General features: G+C 37.0%; 1 protein-coding gene across 1 annotated transcript; it reads left to right on the forward strand.

Annotated features, from left to right (window-relative positions):
* Positions 1-1238: 1238 nt before the first annotated feature.
* GORAB (golgin, RAB6 interacting) lies at positions 1239-21074 on the forward strand. The gene is made up of 5 exons (XM_032389403.1): positions 1239-1383; positions 7374-7731; positions 10201-10302; positions 12513-12653; positions 19273-21074. Exons 1-5 carry the CDS (start codon positions 1248-1250, stop codon positions 19724-19726), a joined length of 1191 nt encoding a protein of 396 aa, XP_032245294.1. The 5' UTR covers positions 1239-1247; the 3' UTR covers positions 19727-21074.
* The last annotated feature ends 252 nt before the right edge of the window (positions 21075-21326 follow it).

Here is a 21326-nt window from a genome sequence, read left to right on the forward strand (position 1 = left end):
TTAGTCCATGTCCCAAACCTGAAGGATCTGTCTCACCAATCCTTTTGAATTGCATTTTAATTTTCAAATGTTAGGGAAAATGAGTCCACACTTAAAATGAAGCATTTGTGAACGCTTAAATTTCAGAAATCCCTTCTAAGTTTAAAAGTTCAAAAGTTAAAGAGGAATTCCAAACATCTTTCACCTTCTGGTCACCTATCCAAACCTGAAATATTCATTTCAACTCTTTTCTTGGTGTGGCACTTTATTTTCATTCTACTTCATTTCAATTTGTTTAAAATATTGGCAAGCTAAAGCCAAAAGTCACACTTGGGATTTTGAAATATAAGCCAAAATAATGAGTTTTTTTTTAATGCAATATAATGAGAAACATGAAAGACAGAGTGGTCTCTTAAATCGTCTTGCTCTATATGTATTCTGCATCTTAATCTTTGATATCTTTCTTGAAATGAGAAAATGGAAGCACAGACTTGTGTTCAAGGTCGAACCAAACAATGAAATTAGGACTCCAGAAAAGCCTACTGTTTCCCCACACCTCAGCGCCGACATTGTTTTACATTGTCTTCTCTGAATGAAAAACTGATGAGAGATCATTTTAAAGTAGAGAGATTCAGGTATCCCTTAGGACAAAAGTTACAGATACGCGAGAATCATTCACAAAACATGGAGACAACCCACAATCAGGATATTTGGGAGACCGAGCTGTGCAGAGAAACCCTGTTACACGTGTCTATTCCCTTCCCATTATACCCCGGCCCTCTGAAATGTTTTTTCACAACTAAAGGCCTAACTGAACATTCTCTTGCGTCAATTTGCAGGATAATCCCAGGGCAGTTCTGGAAAAGATCTCCACAGGTCCCGAAAGCCACCCTTCCAGACCCAGCAAGTAGAGGGCTCCGCCCCAGTGACTTCCCAGAGGACCCAGGAGACAGTTGCGACGGCTCTTTTCCGCCACAGACTTGTAGCCACTTCCTAACTGCCTGTTTATCTCCACCCTCATCCCCATCGCCACTTCTCCCCTTATCTCGTTAAGCTACTAACCCAACGAGAATAAGAGACAGGGAAAGAGATCAGACTCAGGTCAAAGACATAAATGTCCCCGCGGCCGAGATTTCCACAGGGAGTTTGTCCGGCACCGCCGGAGGCAACTCGAAGGGAGCTGGGCCCTGCTGCAAGCGAGAGGGGACCTTGTAGCCAGAACTCGAAGCGTTCATTGGTTGGTCGGCCGTGGCCGGGAAAGAACCCGGATGTGCCTGGGTAGTCGTGTTGGCAGTCGGGGCTCTGAGGTTTGGGCGTTCTGGGGGTGCTGGCAGCCGAGGCGGATGGCGCGGGGTTGGGCCGGCTTCTCTGAGGAGGAGCTGAGGCGACTAAAGCAGGCTAAAGGTAACGGGACGTGCCGGCAGAGATTTAATCTTTGGGTCTGTTGGGGGAAGGGGCGGGGCTGCAGCTTTTGAGGGGAGAAGGGGGCGGGAAAGAGGGTAATGTGTTGGTGTTTGGGGAAGGAGCTATAATGGGAAGAGGGGATATAGGGGTTCCAGAGGTGAATGTACTGGGAGCCAGGGAGGGAGGGGCGAATCCAGGGGCCTGGGATTTTCTTTTAGAAAAGAAAGTTCAGGAATCCATTTCAGGGATTTGGATTTGACTTTTTCTGTGAAAGCAATAGGACTTGGGAGAGGAAGTGAGCCTACAGCCTAGCTGTCTCGTATGGGAAGACTGCTGCATAAATCAATGGCTGGAGAGTTGGGGTCGGGTAAAAGGAGGAGGGGCACAAACCATATTAGAATTGTGATGAATTTATCAAAGTTGACAATGGTTGGGAGGAAGGAAGCACAGGGATCTGAATAAACGCAAAGAGACGATGCTTTTCATAATACATCTGGAGTCTTGCATTCACTTCTGGTTGCCAGACGACTTATGTAATTCTAACTCTTGAGAGTGAGAAAACCAAGAGTTTTTGAGAGGCTACATGTGAAATTATACCTGTTGACTTTGTTGTCAGCTAAAAATTTGTGCTTCCCTTGCTGGAACTCGTACTATTTTGTTTTCTTTTAATGAAGGAATTACTTTTGCTGTTATTTGGTGAGAAACTCTTGGTATAAACTATGCTTTGTTTGTGGTTGAAATTTCGTGAAATTCTGTATGGTGATCCTGGTAGTGGATACTACATCACCCTGAGTACCATAATTTATGTACTTCACTTGTGGGAGAAAATTAAATGAGCCCTGGCATGCTTTTTGTTAGAGTTTGTGATCAAATTGGATGTTGCTCAGGTAAGTCTGTGTGTTATTAGCATAGATGTAAAAATAATCTAAGGCTGACAAGTGGAAAAGGAAATAAAGTAGTAACATAAGGCCAGTGTAGATTATATAGATGGAGGAATTTTTGACTGGTCCAGAGGCCTTTAAAAAATTGTATCATAAAAGTTATACTACAGTGTGTAGTTAATTGACTTTAGCTTGATGTTCTCAAATTCTTTTGCTGTGTTTTGAACATCCGTTCACATATTTGAATGTACAGAGTACAAGTATTCCTGCTTTTGGTCTGACCCAAAGTTAGAGGTATCATCTTCTGTATACACATACTAAGATGAACAAGGCATCATCCTTGCCTTCAAAGAGCTGATAGTCTAATGAGACAAACTATAATATAATGGATAGTAGAAAATTTACAAGAGCTTACTACAGAGCTAGCAGGAACCTGACTGTGCTGGGGGTTGGGTGGAGCTTGGGAAGATTTCACAGGGACTATGTGTTAGCAGAGGTGAGTTTGCCAACTAAATTATAACAGTAGATTCGTTATGTAGAAGTACATTTCTAAATATCTCTTCAATTTGGGATAGAGTGGGGCTGGAAGGACGTTACCTTCAAGGCCTGTCATTCCATAGTGAGATGTTAGAGCATAGACACCAACCACTAGTCTATGTCCACCCTACGTAGCATCTTTGTACACTCATAGCCAAACACAGCGATTGGCATATAGATCTCCTAGCTCTGCCTCTAAATCTTTTGCCTTGAATTTCTCATTTGTAAAACTAGAAAATCTGGATTTTTAATTTTTAAGCCTCCTTCCTTAAAAATTCTCCAACCTTAAAAATATAATTAAGTAATCCACGAAGATGGAGTTGGTTGCCAGCAAAAATAAGCATGACAGTACTCTAGAGAAAACCATATGCACATTAGGAAAGATCAAGAATGTTCTTAGCATTCTTTTTTTTTTTAAGATTTTATTTATTTATTTGAGATAGAGCGTGTGCACAAGCAGGGGGAGTGACAGGCAGAGGGAGAAGGAGAGGGAGAAACAAACTCCCTGCAGAGCAGGATTGACACAGGGCTCAATCCCAGGACCCTGGGATCACAACTTAAGCTGAAGGCAGATGCTTAACCCCCTGAGCCACCCAGGTGCCCCTGTTCTTAGCATTCTTATTTATAATGTTAAAAAGGTGGGAACAAACCAATTGTTCATTTAAAAAAGTGGATAAATAAATTGTAATATAACCATCCATTGGGCTGCTATACAGCTATGGGAATATATGAAGTATACCCACATGCATTAACGTGTAAATTTCATAAATATAATGCATGAAAAGAGCAAGTTGCAGAAGAACAACCTGATACATTTGTAGAAGATCAAAATGTTACAAAGCAGGTATATTGTTTTGGGAAAATAGGACATCAAAATACAGGATACTAGAAAGACAAGGGAATATTATCAGGAAGGGGCAAATACATAGGGAATTTCAAAAGTATTGGTAATAATGAAATCAAGTTGAGACAAGTTACGCTACAGTAACAAAGAGCCCTAATATATCAATTGTTTAAAATAATAAAGATTTATTTTTCACTCTAGCTTCATGTCTAATATGGACTGGCAGGTCACTCTTTTCCACATAATTACTTCACGTTGTGTTTTGGTGCTATCATTTAGGAATTCACCATGGCATGAGAATTGAGCATTGGCAACTAAATGCTTCCATCAGTAAATGATAGGTGTCACTCATACTTACATTTCATTTAACAAAAGCAAGTAGTATGATTTGGAGGGCAATAAATACAATTATCTTATGTGTTCCAAAAGAGAGGATAACATGTCTATCATTGAATAGCAGTTATGTCTATTATAGTCATGTTTTATTTGTTAAAATGTTACTATTTTTAATAATCCATACAGGTTGGATATGTGTCTATAACACATACATGTATTTGATGTATGACTTATTTCATACTAAAAAACTGGAAATAAAAAAAAAAAAACAGTGCCACTACAATGCCATCAATGTCTAAAGAAAATATTCATGAGTTATTTATTCTTGATACTAGTTCTTTGCCAGGTATATTATGGATATCTTCTCCTCTGAATATCTTCTCCTAGCTTGTAACTTATTTTTTAACTTTTACCTTTTGATGAACAAAGTATTTAATTTTAATGTGGTCAAATTGTCAACATTTTTGTGTCTTAAGAATTTACTACCCTGCCATTAGGTGGTAGTACCCTACCATAAGATATTAATCCTTATACTCAATTAAGAGGTTTTTTGAAGTTTCTTCTTTTTTTTTTTTAATTTTATTATGTTATGTTAGTCACCATACATTACATCATTAGTTTTTTTTTTTTAATTTTTTTTAAAGATTTTATTTATTTATCTGACAGAGAGAGAGACCGCGAGAGCAGGAACACAAACAGGGAGAGTGGGAGAGGGAGAAGCAGGCTTCCCGCGGAGCAGGGAGCCCGATGTGGGACTCGATCCCAGGACCCCAGGATCATGACCTGAGCCGAAGGCAGACACTTAACGACTGAGCCACCCAGGCGCCCTACATCATTAGTTTTTGATGTAGTGTTCCATGATTCATTGTTTGCGTATAACACCCAGTGCTCCATTCAATACGTGCCCTCTTTAATACCCATCACCAGGCTAACCCATCCCCCCACCCCCTCCCCTCTAGAGCCCTCAGTTTGTTTCTCAGAGTCCATAGTCTTTCATGGTTTGTCTCCCCCTCCGATTTCCCCCCCTTCATTTTACCCTTCCTACTATCTTCTTCTTTAGGAGTTTTTAACAATCATTTTTATTATAAGCTACAACAGATTCAAAACACTGCATAAAGAAATGTGTTTCTAATAAGAATTTTAAAGTGTTGATTTGCCATTAAGTTCTTAACCCATTTGGAGAATGTTTTGTTTGTTTTTATATGGTGTGAGGTATGGATCTGATTTTATCTTTTCCATATAGTAGTTTTTTCCTCAAGTCCATTTATTGAATGATTCCACCTTTTGCTCTTGATAGGCCATGCTATCTCAGTCATATACCAGTGCTTCATACCTGTATGAACCTGTTTCTGGGTTCTTTGTTCTATTTCATCGGTCATTTTGTCTATATCTGTGCTCTCTGTTCTGTTCCATTGGTCTGTTTGTCTATTCTTTTCAGCATACATTGTCTTTATTACTGTGGCTTTAAAGTGGGTCTTGAAGTCAAGTAATGCCAGTCTTCCAGTTTTGTTCTTCACAATATTATGTTAGCTATTCTGAGTCTTTTGCCTCTCCATATAAACTCGAGAAGCATTGTGTCAGTATGCACACGGTATCTTGGCTGGGATTTTGATTGGGATTGCAGTGAATCTATAGATCAAGTTGGGGTGAACTGACATCTTGACAGTATTGAATCTTCTATTCATGAATATGGAATATCTCTCCATTTAGTTCTTTGATTTCATTATCAGAGTTTGTAGTTTTCTTTATAGATCTTGTACTTACTTTCTTAGATTTATTCCTAAGTATTAAATTTTATTTTTTTTTTAGTGCTAATGAAAATAGTATCATGTTTTTAACTTCAGATTCTACTTGTTCATTGTTGGTACATAGGAAGGCATTTGACTTTTGTATATTAATCTTGCATTCTGCAGCCTTACTATAATGGCTTATTAGTTCCAGGAGTTTTTATATCATATGTTCTGTTTTTAAGTGGACTGAATTTGTTTATTGTTCGGTTTATTATTCGTTACTTGTTTATTGTAGCAATTTTAATCTCATAGGCAGGTTCTGTGAAAATGCAAAATAGATTGGAAGCTGCAGTACTGGATTTCATAGGGACTATTAATTCAGCTAAGTGAGTGTAACTGGGAAGTAAACAGACATTTTCTGATGGTGTGAATAGAGATCAGTGGTTAAGAATAAGTTCCTGTCCTAAAATAGACGAGGCTACTTTGTGTTTCTGGCAAAAGTCAACAATTAATAACATTTTACTTTTGATGGTACATCTATCTTTTAAAAGTATTTTCTTTACCTATCTCATTTAATCCTTACACCAATTCCATGAGTTAAGTAGAGCAGGTAAATTTTCAACCCCTTTGGCATATGAAGAAACCGAGGTATGGAATAATTAATTGACTTGCCTAAGGTTATTGAGCTGGACAAAAGCAGTGCTAGAGCTGTGACTCCAGAGCCTTTAATTCTCCTTTGGGAGATTTAAATACTAGGCTTGTGTTGCTTCAGAAGTCAACGTGCAGAATTTTAAAAGCCCTATTTAAGTTCATTTACAAGGACTTATCACAATTTCATTTCCCAGGTATTTTGTAAATAATACCATTTACAGATCTTATTAAATATTCTGTGAATGTGAGTAAATTCTCCAGTACTCTGTCTTAAAAGGTTAACACTGGCATAGACAACCCAAAAAGTATAATAGGGATATTATTTATTTTATAGTGCTTTTTAAAAAAATTTCTTCCAGTTGTTTTATCTTCCTCTATTGGTTTGCTTAGACTGCTATTAAAATTAGCTTGTGTGTATTGATTAATGGCTAACTGACTTTGGGGAACACAACCTTGCACTGCTCTGGAAAATGAAAGCTAACAATTGAGGGTTAACTAGCATTCTTGGAAATAAGAGATTTCATTCAGTTATACTTTATGCATTACATCTACCTGTGTATCAGATTGGCCTAAGATTCTGCTATTATTTAAGAGGTGCAGCCCATCTGTAAACGCAACCACCATTTTATTTCAGGAGAGCAGATAGAATCATAAATCAAATTTAAGACCTATCAAGAATTCATTTGTCTACCTTGTTTGGTCAGATTAGTTGATTCTTGAGGCAATTCTCAATTCAAGTTGAAAAAGAAACCTTGCTTTTTATTCTGAGGCCTAACTCAACAGACAAATGGACTTCTTAAGGTAAATTTTGAGTTGGGACAGTATGATTGGAGAACTGTTAAAACGCTACAGGAAAATGGCTGTTTTTCCCTGGGCTTTTGTGGTAGAGGGGAGAAACCCTGTAGAATTATTATCAAAACTTAATGTTAATGCAAATTTATTTTCTTAGAGAAATTCTAATTATTTGCTGCTCACACAAGGGAATTTTTCTCCATTCTCTTTTTCACACAGATCCGTTTGAACCACAGCGGCGTCTTCCTGTGAAGAAAAGTCGACAACAACTTCAGCGAGAAAAAGCCCTTCAAGAGCAAAGCCAAAAACTTGGACTTCAAGATGGATCAACCTCAGTACCTCCAGAGCAGCTGCTTTCTGCACCAAAACCAAGCTTTAATAGTCCAAAACCACATTCTTCTTTCCCTCTTCCTTCTAGTCCTCTTACACTCACCTCTCCTGTTGGTGATGGAAAACCACAGGGTATTGAAAGTCAACCAAGGGAACTGGGACTCGAGAATTCCCACGATAGTCACAAAAACGCCGAGATTCTACCCCCGAAGCCAGATTGCAAAATGGAAAAAAAGAAAGTGGAATTGTTAGTAAGTCTATATATCCATGAGACTTTTTCCATTTTACTTTTTTTTCTCCGTTAGGCTTTGAAAAAATAGTAGTTTTAACATTTTCTTTTTTATATTCTAACCTAGAAGTGTAATGGATAACCTGTTAAAGATTAGCTACCCCCTAAATGTGTTGTAAACCAGTCAGTGTTGGGTATGTTATACATGTTATGTCACTTAGTCTTTGCAGCAGCTTATAGTACCACTTCATGATTTTCACTCTATAGATGAGATATCTTGGACTCAGAAAAGATAACTTTATTCCTAAAGCAAATACATAGCTAATAAGTAGCAGAGTTGGGGTTCACATACAGGTCTTTCTGGATCCAAAGTCTCTGCCCTTTACCGTCACCAGAAGCAGTTCTTATGCGTAGTACTCACTCCATCCCCATATCGAACCTATTCTTTACCGTCCAGACTACATCTCCATTGGCCCAGAAAAGGGTGTTTGTGAAGAGATACGAAGGGATGGTCAAAGAAAAGTTGAAATTTAGGAAATTGAGAGGACTAATAAAACGATTCAGCTCCATCATTTGATTTCTTTTTATTCTTTATTTAATGTGCTTGTATTAGAAACTACTTCCAGAATTTAGTTTAGAAACATTCTTACGGAAATTGCTATTCTATCACTTGTGAATTCTCAAAATATTTATCCTAGAGCTTATGTTTTAATATCCACTCATGTTTTCTTTCCTCCTGATTTATCAGGATGTCATTTGTTTCTGTTTTCCATTTTCTGAGTCTTTCACAGTATCTTAGGATTTCTCTGATCCAGATTCCATGCTATGAGTTCACAACCAAGAAAGCATTTTTTTAAAATTTTTTATTGTTATGTGAATCACCATACATTACATCATTAGTTTTTGATGTAGTGTTCCATGATTCATTGTTTGTGTATAACACCCAGTGCTCCCTGCAGAGCGTGCCCTCTTTAATACCCATCACCAGGCTAACCCATCCTCCCACCCCCCTCCCCTCTAGAACCCTCAGTTTGTTTTTCAGAGTCCATCGTCTCTCATGGTTCATCTCCCCCTCTGATTTCCCCCCCTTCATTCTTCCCCTCCTGCTATCTTCTTCTTCTTCTTCTTTTTTTTTTTTACAAGAGATATAAAGCCACATGAATTATGAGAACAACATTGAACAAGTGCATATATTTAAATGTCTTTAAATGTAGTTTACCAGCATAGACCTGAGACAAGTAGATGAGGGTGGGTTTAAATTGAGCTGGACAATTTAGATTGAATGTTGTTAGGAAAATAATTTTTTTTTTAGGTACTTGGGAAAATTTTCATAGAAGACATGCAATCTCAAGAACTGTCATTGAAAAAGGAATTCTGAGCCTATAAGAAGGGGAAAGGAAAGCTCTATCCTATAGGATGCTCAGAGATGGCATCGCATGTCTCTGGAAGAGGCAAAAGCAAGGCCAGAGAAAGTAGAGAATGAGGGAGGGCGAAGAAGGATGTGGAAGCTGAGGGTTCCTGTCTGTTGAGCTCCCCGATGCGGTCGTGTATCACCAAGGCCTCTCAGAGAGAGATACCCTGGTCAAAACAATGGTTAGAGAAAATGCAGGTGTCGGTGTTGCGGTGCATTCAGGGGAGGGCACCAGCTGAGCTGGACCTCCAGCACTGGGTGACAAGATGCACGCGATAGTGAAGCTGAGAGCGGACCAGTGCCAGCACCAGGGTGGAGGCTGTGAGAATGGGAAGGAAATGATAAATTTGGAAGTGGTTACTAGGTCTTGGACTAGAGAATTTTGATACAATGGCCATAAGAAATGGCAATAAAAGGAATAAATAGCTTTGTCAGGACCTTGTTTGAGTTGACATCCAGTTGTTGAATTTACAGGAAATTTTGATCTACATCTTTCAGAATTGAACAGAGGGAAAACTCTTTTCAGATCCTTGAAGTTTCTCGGTAACCCAGCATTCAAATCTTAGCTCATGGTGTTTCGCTCTGTTTAAAATTGTTTGAGATCTGGAAAGAAGAAAGCATAGTGAAAAAAAATGAATAAAATAAACATTGGTTATTGTCCTGAGGGTGTTAGGTGGTAGAGACTTTTCATTATAGAAAACTCTAAAAGATAGAACATGATATTAGCTACATACCAATTTATTTTGCTCTCCATTTTGCATATAATACATAATTAACTTATACAACTTTCTTTGTTCTCCTAAGAAATGCCATAGTACTCTACCTTCCAGTTTGTGGCTTCCTAGATTATATACATATAATGGATTTCAAAGGGCCAGTTTATGTAAGCCTTCAAATCATAATCTTTGTTCCTATTAGAACAAAATAATGAGCTGCAGATGGGTTCCTTTTAAGAGAGTTTTTGAAAGAAAATAGACATAATCTGCTTGATTAAATTTTATACATAGGGGACTGAGCCTGGTAAGGTGTAGGATGGGGTTTCAGAAACTCCTTTTTATACTTTTTTTGTTCCCTAGGCAAGAAAAATCTCGTTGGGAAGTCCTCCAGCAAGAACAACAGCTAATGGAAGAGAAAAATAAACGTAAGAAAGCTCTTTTGGCTAAAGCTATTGCAGAAAGGTGAGGCACCTGAACTAGGAGAGTTGTTTGTAATCTGCAATCAGTTCTGTCATGTTTTATATTTCTTTTCCCTTGTCTCTCTTGATAAATTGATGTTTTTCTCTACAACATTCATTTTTAATTTTTTTTGTAAAGTAGGTTCCACGCCCAGTGTGGGTCTTAAACTCACAACCCCGAGATCAAGATTCACATACTCTACCGACCAGCCAGGTGCCCCTCTACAGTGTTACTTTTAAAGCTAACTAAACAAATTATGCTTTATAAATGATACTGAAATTCCGATGTTTATTAAGGAGGACTTTGTAAGCCAAAATTGTGAATACAGGTGCAATTAAAACTTCAGAATCAGCATCAGTGTTTTCAATTTTAGCCATCTACACATCCGAAGGAAGCGGTGAATAGCCATCAGTATAAGTGCATTAGCAACAAGTGCAGGTTTTAATTTTGACATGGGTAGGTTTTAATCATGTGACATGTAGAGGAGTAAGATTATTTATTACACATAAGTGACTTCCACTTCCAGAAATCTTAATTGTGTTTTTCTGTGGACATTTTTCTTGAATAATTTATCTCCCCCACTGATACATGATATAACCTTTCATCAGTGACTCCAGGTCACCATTGTGAGCACTCTGCCCTATTATGTGCGCTTCAATATTTCTGTCACCTCCCAGTGTCAGTTTGTCAGCAGTCGCTTTTCCTTTACTTTGCTGTGTTGGCCTCCAACAGCAACATTCCCATTTGAGCCACTTTCCACCCCTCACCCACTCTTCCTGCCCTTTTAGTTTGTAATTTCCAGTGTGCTGTGGCCTTAGGAAACCAAGCTTAGTCAGTGAAGCAATGATTGAGAATAGGGAGAATGAAATGCAAGCGAGTATTCTTGGCATTTTCTTTTCAGATCTCCAGAAAAGCCTGGCAAAACTATTGGTTATTGAAGCTGATGTATGTGTCAGGGGAGGGGAAGGGACAGGGCTAGAGAGAAAGGCAGGTAGGTATATGAGAGTCATTCAGAATTTTATCTGTCAGGGATATATGTATTTGAAAATGATGATTTTTTTTTTCTCCAGCTGGTCCCCCTTGATCTTTCATGAAACATAGGAAATATACAACTTACTGCACTTACATTTCAAGAAAAAAAATGTGATTATTGAAAGTGAATAGCGATTTTGGAAATCACTTCAGTAGTCTTCATTTTGGAAGTGGTTGGGGAGGCTGTTCACTGGGGATTTTACAGAAAGATTTATAGGCTCAGCACTTGTTCTTTACATGCATTTGGTTGAAGACAGAAAGTATTGATACAGGCAGAAATGTAGGGAAATATAACCTGATTAGATTATTAATAAATGCGCCAGCAAAGTACTTGAAGTAAGACTCATACTGGTAACTTTTGTAGGCAGAAAACAAGGGAAAATGCATAATGGAGTAGAAATCAGGAGAATATAAGTTGCAATATAGTGGTTTTCTGGGGGGGTTTTATTCTGTGAGAATGGGTATGAAATTTTGAAGTAAATGAAATCAGTTTGAAGGTTGGCTTTTGTATGTTTATTCTCTTTCTTCAGTAAGTGTCATGTATTTGGAGGTGGTGAGGGGACTGAGGTTGAATGTGCTTTTAAACAAAGAAAATAAAAAGACTATTGGTTTTGAGCCCCAGAAAGAATTTTGAGGACCTGTAGTGCCTAAAAACCAAGAATCAAAGTAATGAAAGTTTGGGGGAAATGGGTCCTAAAAAGGTTAAAACCAAAAATATAAAAAAATGGTGTTTAAAAAAACAAAAAGTAATGGTGTTTAATGCAGGCATCAGTTCTTTTGTCCACTAAGTATCAGACAAATGAAAATGGGCTTAGCAAGAATTGAAGGCTAGAAATTTAGAAAGGTTTGTTAGATGTTCCATGTAAAGAGAATACAGATATATTCTTTCACTGCCTGTTCACATCCTCATGGAATGAATAGAGACCTATAAGTGAACTATTCGTTTTTTTTTTAAATTTTACTTTTTCCTTTGTGTATTGGAATAATAAGGGAAAACAGCACAAATGCAGTCTTAGAGATATACCAAAATGTTGCCGGCATTTGTTTTACTTCAATTTGTGCTTTTTTTTTCTAATTTTTTAAAAATTATACATTAAAATCATATTGTATATACAGTAGGCTGCTTTTTTCACTTATATTGTATATAGATACTTGATTTTAAAATGTCTTTATTTTTCTAGATCTAAAAGAACTCAAGCAGAGACCTTGAAACTAAAGCGGATCCAAAAGGAGTTACAGGCTCTAGATGACATGGTGTCAGCTGATATTGGAATCCTCAGAAACCGGATCGATCAGGCCAGCCTCGAGTATTCATATGCTCGGTGAGTTGAGAGAACTCTGAACCAGGAGTCAGAGTAAATTAATGTTTATTGCTAGCTGGGCCAGGAGCTTTCAGGTGTCATCATTGAAGCCTCATAAAAATACCGTTAGGTGCTCTATTTATCCCTATTTTGTATTCAATCAAGTGTCTCTTCTTTTTGAAGTCTTCCTTAACTTTCCCCCATCCTTGTTCATATTCCTGTTAGAGCGTTTCTTGCATTATTTATTTGCATTTTAGTCTTTCTTGCTAAACCATCAGCTATGTAATGTTTGGGACTCTAAGTGTCTATATGACTTGTCCCTAAATTCTAACACCAAGTCCATAATCTTTCTATTAAGAAATTTTGATTATCTGAGATGGTTCTTAGAGATTATCCTAGTTCTCATTTCAGTTTTCATCAAAGAAAGAAGACCTAGTTTATTTTTTTAAAAGCCTTATGAGTATTTTTTTTTTAATTTTACTTTATTATGTTATGTTAGTCACCATACAATACATCGTTAGTTTTTGATGTAGTGATCCATGATTTATTGTTTTCGTATAACACCCAGTGCTTTATATGAGTATTTAAAGAAAATACCACTCTGTCTCAAAAGCTTGAAGTTTTCCTCTTTTTTTTTTCTTTTCGATTGTATTCTGTATATAATAGTTTGCTATCATGTGTTTTCTTGGTTTCAACCACTGGAATTTTTTTAGTGAAAAATTCATCATGGAGTATTTTTAAAATGAACTAACACATGTAAAGAATTACATGAACTTTGCAAGCAGATAAAAGGGCAAAAAATTAGGTCCAATTTCAGGGTTTTCAGTCCTTTCAGCGTTGCTTTAATCATCCTAGTTTGTCTTTTTTCACAAGGGAATGCCGTGTTAATGACTCCGTTTTGCATCTCTCTCTGTAACACTAGAAATCAATCAGAATGCCTCATTAGTCCAGGGTAAACCACAGCATCAGAATGTTTATATAACAATTTAATAAAGCGGAAATGCTTGATTGTGGCTTTTAATTCACTGTTTATTAAGAAAGAGGTTTGTGGTGTCCTTGTGATTTTTGTAATTGTTGTTTGACCATATGCTATTAGACTTAATGGGTTGCTTTTATTAATTAACTGCTTAAATTAATGCCATCAGTAGCTGATAACTGGAGGTTCCAGATTTCTATTTATAAGGTCATTAAGGAGGTAACCAAGATTTTATTAAGATAAAACTAATCCTAGATTTTTAGCATATTTTATTCTCTGTAACTTAAGTTTACCAGAGGAACATTCTTTTGCTTTTATAGCCCTTTATGTGAATAATTCAGATTATTATGGATACCTCAACAGAAAATCATCTCATTATGTTTTAATTCTGTCCTAGAGGAGGCTGGAGTAGGATGCATTTGTATGTTGAACATAATATAAGAAATGTCATAGTTTTAGCCTTCAGAGAACCACAAAGAAAGTGGGATTACTGGTTAAAGAAGAAAACATCCCATAATATATAAACATGTTTAATGAAATTTTAGTAAATTTTTATATTATATTTACATAAAATTTTACATCTTTTAACAAACTAAAGATGGCAATTTCTCATGGTACTGGTATTGACATAGTTGTATGTGAATATCCATATTGTATGTGTGAGGCTATTTTTAAAAATCTAAGCTCTTGAGATAAGTCAAAGAGAAGCCATAGACGATTGTGACTAGGACCAGCATTGTATCTTGTTCATGCTTAAGATTAAGACAGCATTTTCTAAATTTACATCTGTGGTTATTGAGAAATTAGAGATTGGTGATACAATATTGTGGTTTAGATTTATACTGGTAGCTAATCCCCAGGGCAACCAGTTTCTGTTGGAGATTTCCTTGATTTTTTTTTAAATAAAAATAATACTGTAGTTTTATAGTACAGTGCAATGTCTACAAAAGGTTCTTAGATAATGAATAGTCCAGAATTTGCTTTAAAATTGGCTTCTATAGAGCATTGTTAGAGTAGACCCCTTTAAGGAGACCAGCACTTGGAGTGAACCAAATTGAAAGTTATTGCTGCTATTTGCATCTATGACTCCCAGGCTGCCGTATGCTGCATAGACCAGCTTGTGAAACAGAGTGGCTGTGTGTAGAACATTTCTTTGACCCTCCATGGACCAGGAAAAACTATAATCACTGTTAGCTATTTATGTTTAATAGACATTCCCATTAACATGTACACATACATGTGCATACACATACACACATATATACATAAATGTTTTATGTATAATTTACAGAAGTAAAAATAATAGGGATTATGGAAAGAAACTTTATTAAAAATTTTAATAAGAATGTAAGCATAGCAGACCTCTTTATGTCAAGTAAAAAAACATTATAAAAAGCTGAAAGAATGCAGTTACATCCTTTCACAACACTTTCACAACACAAGACGGTCCAAGTACTTGTAAAATACTGTGTGATCGAGTTCTTTCTGTTGGAATTATTAATTCTATGAGAATAACATTTCCTTTTTATCCTCAGAAATATATTTTTCAGTCACTGACTCTGATTTTGAGAACAAGTTCATCTAGGATGTGTTTTTCTGAAGTCTCATACGCTTGAGATTTCATGTATGTCATTGGTGTCACCATCTAGAACCTAGACTGTCTGTTTCGGCCTTTGTATTAGGTTCCTAGGGCTGCCATAACAAGTTGCCACAAACTGGGTGGTTTAAAACAACAGAAATTTATTCTCTTACATTTCTGGATGCCAGAAGTTTGAAATCAAGGTGTTGGCAGGGTCAGTCTTCCTTCACAGACTCTAGGAAAGAATCCATTCCTTGCCTCTTCCAGTTTCTGGTGGCTGTAGGCACTCCTTGGCTTGTGGCTGCACCACTAAGTTCTGTGCCTCTGTAGTCACATTGCTTCCTCCTCTTCTCTCTCAAAACTTCCTCTGTCTCTTTCTTAAAAGGATACATGTGATTATATTTAGGGTCCAACTGAATAATTCAGAATAAACTCCTTTCAAAATTGTAAACTTAATCACATCTTTTACTATATAAGGTAATATTCACAGATTCTGGGGATTAAGAAGTGAGTATCTATGGGTGGTCATATTTTTAGCCTACCACAACATTTGTCTTATGATTTGTCTAATAGCTGCAAAATGTCTTCATCTGTCAACTTTCTCTACTTTGTCACTGTGGGCAGAAAATGAAAAATACTAATTCTGAACTGTGTTCAGTGAAAGCTGAGAACAGATTACAGCTATGGTGTTTCTAGTCTTTTTTTATATCTTTTTGAAAGATGATTGATACTTTGAACAACACAATAAGGAAACTAAACAATGATGATTTATTTCACTGTGGCATCATCCTTTAGGGCATTCTATCATTCTCTGTTTTCTTATTTTTTTTTCTGCAAAATGGGAATAATTGATGAGTAATAAGGAAATAATTCCCAGGGTAACAAAATGGCAAAATGTTTCAAGATACAGGAACAATATATCCTGTCTCAACAATTCTGTAATGTATCTCAGATGTGTAAAAGGATCCAGTGGACCCATATAGTAATTGCAAAATGTAGTTTTATTCTATCCTTTCTTAGGATAAAAACCTTGATATGTTGATCCTTACAAATAGTTAGAACTGCTCAGAAAAGGAACCAAAAAACTGAAAGTGGACCCATGAAACCTAACAGCATGCCAAGGGTTAATTATTGAATCCTTAAAAAATTTCAGGATACCAAAACCAAGAGACAGATTATAGAACCCTTTAAATATCATTAAATCACTTGATGTCCCTTTAAAATAACAAAACAATTTGTAATTACATTTCCAGTTCAATTTAGCTTACTGTGTTATATATAATGCTCTTATTATTCTGTTCCAAAACATGTCATCATATTCTGATTTGGTATTATCCACCTGACCCTCCAGCTCATAGTGCAGTTTGTGAAATTAATCAATATTTCAAGCATAAATCACTCTGTGCAGGAATATATATGCATGTTTCTGGCCAGAAGAACTTTAAATAAATAAACAAAATGCAAAATCTTCAGTGATTTATCCAGGGTGAAAGATCAATGGAAACCTAGGGACCTATTTGCAAATTTAATTTCAATTCAGCATTCACGAGCCCAGTCAGTAAATCTTTACTGACTTTGGCTGGCTGAGGGGACCTCAGACCACAGAAAGGAGGTTTGACTTGGGGGGAAGGGGCAAGGTTTTCATATACCTGTAGAGAATATTGTTAGAGCTCTTAAGCTTGATGTAAGAACATTCATAAACATATGTTACAAAGTATGGAAATAAGGGATTCACATGTCCAGCAAAGCTCCTTTGGAACAATTCTTTTAACATAGAGGGTAATTGAAAAACAGCTAGTTTTCTCATTCTTACAGTTACTAGATGACTAAAAAAAAAAAAAAAAAAAAATTAAATGCGGTAAATGAACATTATGTAAATAACAGTTTTCAAGTATAAATACTGAGTCCTTAAACTTTGCATAATTTTAGTTTTAGTTAGAGTACTTGTTTAGTGATAAACTAGCAACGCTTTTTGATTCTGGTACTCTGAAGGAGAAGTTCTCTTTTTTGAGTGCCTACGAGGCACTGGGCGAGACACTTGCCCTGTTTATACCGTTTAATCCTTAACACTCCTCTGAAGTAATAGTGTCATCACCATTTTACAAATAAACCAAAACTCAGATGAAGATACTACCAAGGGTCACTATACTGGAGTTTTCAGACATTGCACGTATATTCTCCAGCCTCTTCCTTAGGAACCTAGCTGTGTTTTGTACTCATGGTGCTGACCCTGGGGCACACCTGATTAGAACAAAGATGGGCTACCAACTCCAGAACATTTAATCCAAAGGCTAAATAGGGGTTGGTGGCATGGCTGAACACTAAGCTCTGTTCAAACTGATGCGAGCCAAGCTAAGCCAACCCGGGTCCTTCCCCTGGAATTCGAACACTGAGAAATTGAGTAGAGTGAATTTAATATAGAGCCACAGCTGGTGGCCATATTGGGTTGTAAGTATGATTGGAAAGCCAAAATGAGAGAAACTGTGGTTTCTAAGCATTAAAGAGAATAGCTTTTGATTCTGATGACATGCCTGTGAAATTGCCTTTTGTATCCTACAATAAAACCCACTTTTCACCTGAGCTAGTTTGACTGGGTATCTGTTCTTTACATCCAAAAAAGGCCTTGACCAAAACCGGTACATACACAGTAAAAGGCAAAGGCAGGTTTTGAACCATGGGTTTTCTAAAATCAAAGCCTTTCATTTTTTCACTATATTCTTTTTCAAGACAGAGAATCTTGTGTTAGGAGATATAACTGTTTCTGTTTTGCTCTAACTGTAGTACCGGAAATTACTTACTACATTGCGTTGATGTAGGCAATCATAACAGGTAAGGCACCATGGCTTTCACAACTGTTAGTGGTTATTAAACTGAACAATTAGTTGATAAATGTGGGCCAGTCTCTTTTCCTGGCCAAATAAAAAAAAAAGAGAGAAAAGAAAAAAGGGAACAAATTATATGGAAAAGGCAAAAGACAGTGAACCGACATATGATAATTTTTCTTTTTGTGTCAACCTAATACAAAAGAAAAAAAAAGATCACAGGATGACTTCCCCAGTAGAATTACCTTATTTCTAGGATTGGCGTTGCCTGTCTTTGCAGTTTACATAAATGTAAATAGATAAAATGCCCTAATCAAAGTCTAACAGTAATCTGTTGTTGCAGAATGGAGAGAGAACAACTTAACCCAGAGATTCTCAACTGGGGGCAGTTTTGCCCCTGAGGAGACATTTGATAACATCTGGAGACCTTTTTGGTTATTACAAGTATTGGGTGCTACCAGCAGGAGTGGGAGAAAGCCAGTGATGCTGCTGCACATCCTACAATGTACAGGACAGCTCCCCACAACAGAGAATGATATGGTCCAAGTTGTCAATAGTGCCAAGATTGAGAAACCCTTCCTAAACCTACCCTGAAATGTTTCTCTTCTACTTGATGCTTGCTTCTTGCCTCACCTAATACCATTTACATTCACCTTGCAACCACTGTCCATATCCTTCTCCACCAAAATTCTTCTTCCTTTTCTAATCCACTAATCAAGAGATGCAGATTTTCTACTTTTTCCTTCTCCGGTTGTTTTACCTCTCATACATTTTGATCATTTGTGTGCTGGAGCTAGGTTGCACTGGTTCACGAGAACAGATTTTGTGTATCTCTTTCCAATTCTGCAATCAGTGATGGCACATTAACTGCCTGAAATTGGCCATAGTGGTGGTAGTATTTATAATACAGAAATTGACAAACACTGCAAATCAGGGCTCTCCCTGACCAGAGCTAGCTCACCACTGAATTAACCTCTCAGCCTGCTTTCATTCAAACCCAGCTTCAGGAAGAGGAAATGAATGCAGAAGAATGTCATTACATTAGAAGGGCCCAAATGTGGATGTTGTAAAAGTTTGAGCAGCAGCAGCCTGGTTTGTCTGACGTGTAGGACAAGTGTGCATAAAATATTAGTATCCATATCTTCATTATACTTCCTCCCCCCCCCCCCAAATTCTGGAGTTTAATTATTGTTTCTAGGCCCTCCTTTGAATATCTTCTTAAGTGGAAAACCAATGGACCAATCTTTGTACCTGTCCCTACAGGAAGCGGTTTGACAGGGCTGAAGCAGAGTATGTTACAGCAAAGCTAGATCTCCAGCGCAAGACTGAAATTAAAGAGCAACTCACTGAACACCTCTGTACAATCATACAGCAAAATGAGCTCCGCAAGGCCAAGAAGTTGGAAGAGTTGATGCAGCAACTGGATGTACAAGCTGACGAGGAGACTCTGGAGCTTGAGGTGGAGGTGGAGAGATTGCTGCATGAACAAGAAGCCGAAGCAGGCAAACAGGTGGTTCATTTGGAGAGGCCATTTCAGCCTTCTGGGGAGAGTGTGACATTAGGATTTGCCGAAGAGAACAAAAATCAAGAACACGCCGCTTCCTTAAAGGTATATGAACAGTGTGAAAATCCCAGCAGCATTCCCCTTCAAAATCGAGACCAAAATCAAGAAGTTAGAACTCCTGTAAAGGCCATTTCAGCTCCTCCGACCACATGAAGTGCCAGTGTTTGTTGTGGGATTCGGTAGAGTACACTTTTGTTGGAGATTATGCCATGAGCTCGGATAAGTGTGCCTTTAAAACGGTGTTAATTTTTGAATCCCTGGTTAGTTTTAGTATAGCATGTTTGACATTCTAAACCCTCAAATTACGATAATTTTATACGTAGGCACACAGTTTACCTTGATCCAGGGCCAATTCCCTTGGTGTACCCTGATGACTGGGTGAAAACAAACGACCCAAATAAGATGGAAGAAAAACTACACGGTTAAGAGTGTTGTTGGACCAGGTAAATATAGAAAAGTAAAATGGAAAATAATACTCAACACCTCATCAAACTCATTTGACTTCTAGGAGAGGTGTTGACAAGAGTCCTATTTTATGTAGTTAGTAGAGAGATACCAAAGTTAACATGTGAAAAAAGAGTCAGCAGGAGGAAAAAAAACTAACAAGAGTAGCATGTTGAATTGTCTATTGGATCTTACTAGAGCTGCAAAACACAACTTGGGAGTTGCAGTTTAAGAAAGACAGACAGCTTCAGTAACGTTATTTTTGTCTTCAATTTGCCTTTTAAATGGCTTTAATTCACAACCTGAGTTTTGATTGGTTCATACACACACACAGATACACCACTAATACGTATAATTTTACTATTAATACATTGTCTTTTCTTTAATCAGCACATTGATTAAATTTAGACAATGAAAACATTTCTACAGCGAGGCTAAAAATAATACAGAAAACCTATCAGTACTTTTGATTATCCAAAAAAAATGATACACTTTTTTTTCTAAAGTTATTTGTAAATATGTGTTGCTGGATATAAATTATCCTGTCATAAAGCATTTAAATTGCTAAAATGGTGATTTTTCTTAGTATTTTAATAGTTTGTTAATTATTATCACTAATACTTGACCACCACTTTGTGCTATATGTGAATGTGTAAATAAATACTGTTGGTTTGTCACAGAATCTGTGAATTTCACATTAAATTGTGATCTATTTATCAGAAATTCCAAAAAATACAAATACTACATTTTAAGTCTTAAAAAAAGAACTATCATAAAAGAGAATAAGGACAAATGTAATATTGTATTTATAATAATGCTGAAAAAGTAAGGGCCATCCTATTTTTAAATGAGTTTGTTTGAGGGTATTCTAGCAGTGTGGATGAGCTGTGTATTTTTATATTATGTAATTTGAGTTAAAATTATAGCTTTCCATTACTGACTTACCTAAACAGAGGCATTTGTATAGATAGTTGTGTTTTTATTTATGAATGATATTCATAAAAACTGAAAGCATCATTGTCCAATACACTCTTATTTTTCTAAGGAATAAACTAGTCTGATACATCTATAATGTGGTCTTTTGTTTACTGTTAAAAAAATCTCACTTTAGGGGCGCCTGGGTGGCTCAGTCGTTAAGTGTCTGCCTTCAGCTCAGGTCATGATCCCAGGGTCCTGGGATCGAGTCCCACATCCGGCTCCCTGCTCAGCGGGAAGCCTGCTTCTCCCTCTCCCACTTCCCCTGCTTGTGTTCCCTCTCTCGCTCTCTGTTGAAAAATAAATAAAATCTTTAAAAAAAAAAAAAAATCTC

The sequence above is a fragment of the Phoca vitulina genome, unplaced genomic scaffold (assembly GCF_004348235.1).
Source record: "Phoca vitulina isolate PV1807 unplaced genomic scaffold, GSC_HSeal_1.0 scaffold54, whole genome shotgun sequence".
NCBI lineage: Eukaryota > Metazoa > Chordata > Mammalia > Carnivora > Phocidae > Phoca > Phoca vitulina.

What these genes read in the sequence shown, in the direction of transcription:
- GORAB (XM_032389403.1), top strand. Translation starts at nt 1,248, where the DNA reads ATGTGCCTGGGTAGTCGTGTTGGCAGTCGGGGCTCTGAGGTTTGGGCG. An exon ending in GCGACTAAAGCAGGCTAAAG is followed by an intron (nt 1,384 to 7,373) that starts GTAACGGGACGT and finishes TTTTTCACACAG; the next exon opens with ATCCGTTTGAACCACAGCGG. An exon ending in GCTAAAGCTATTGCAGAAAG is followed by an intron (nt 10,303 to 12,512) that starts GTGAGGCACCTG and finishes TTATTTTTCTAG; the next exon opens with ATCTAAAAGAACTCAAGCAG.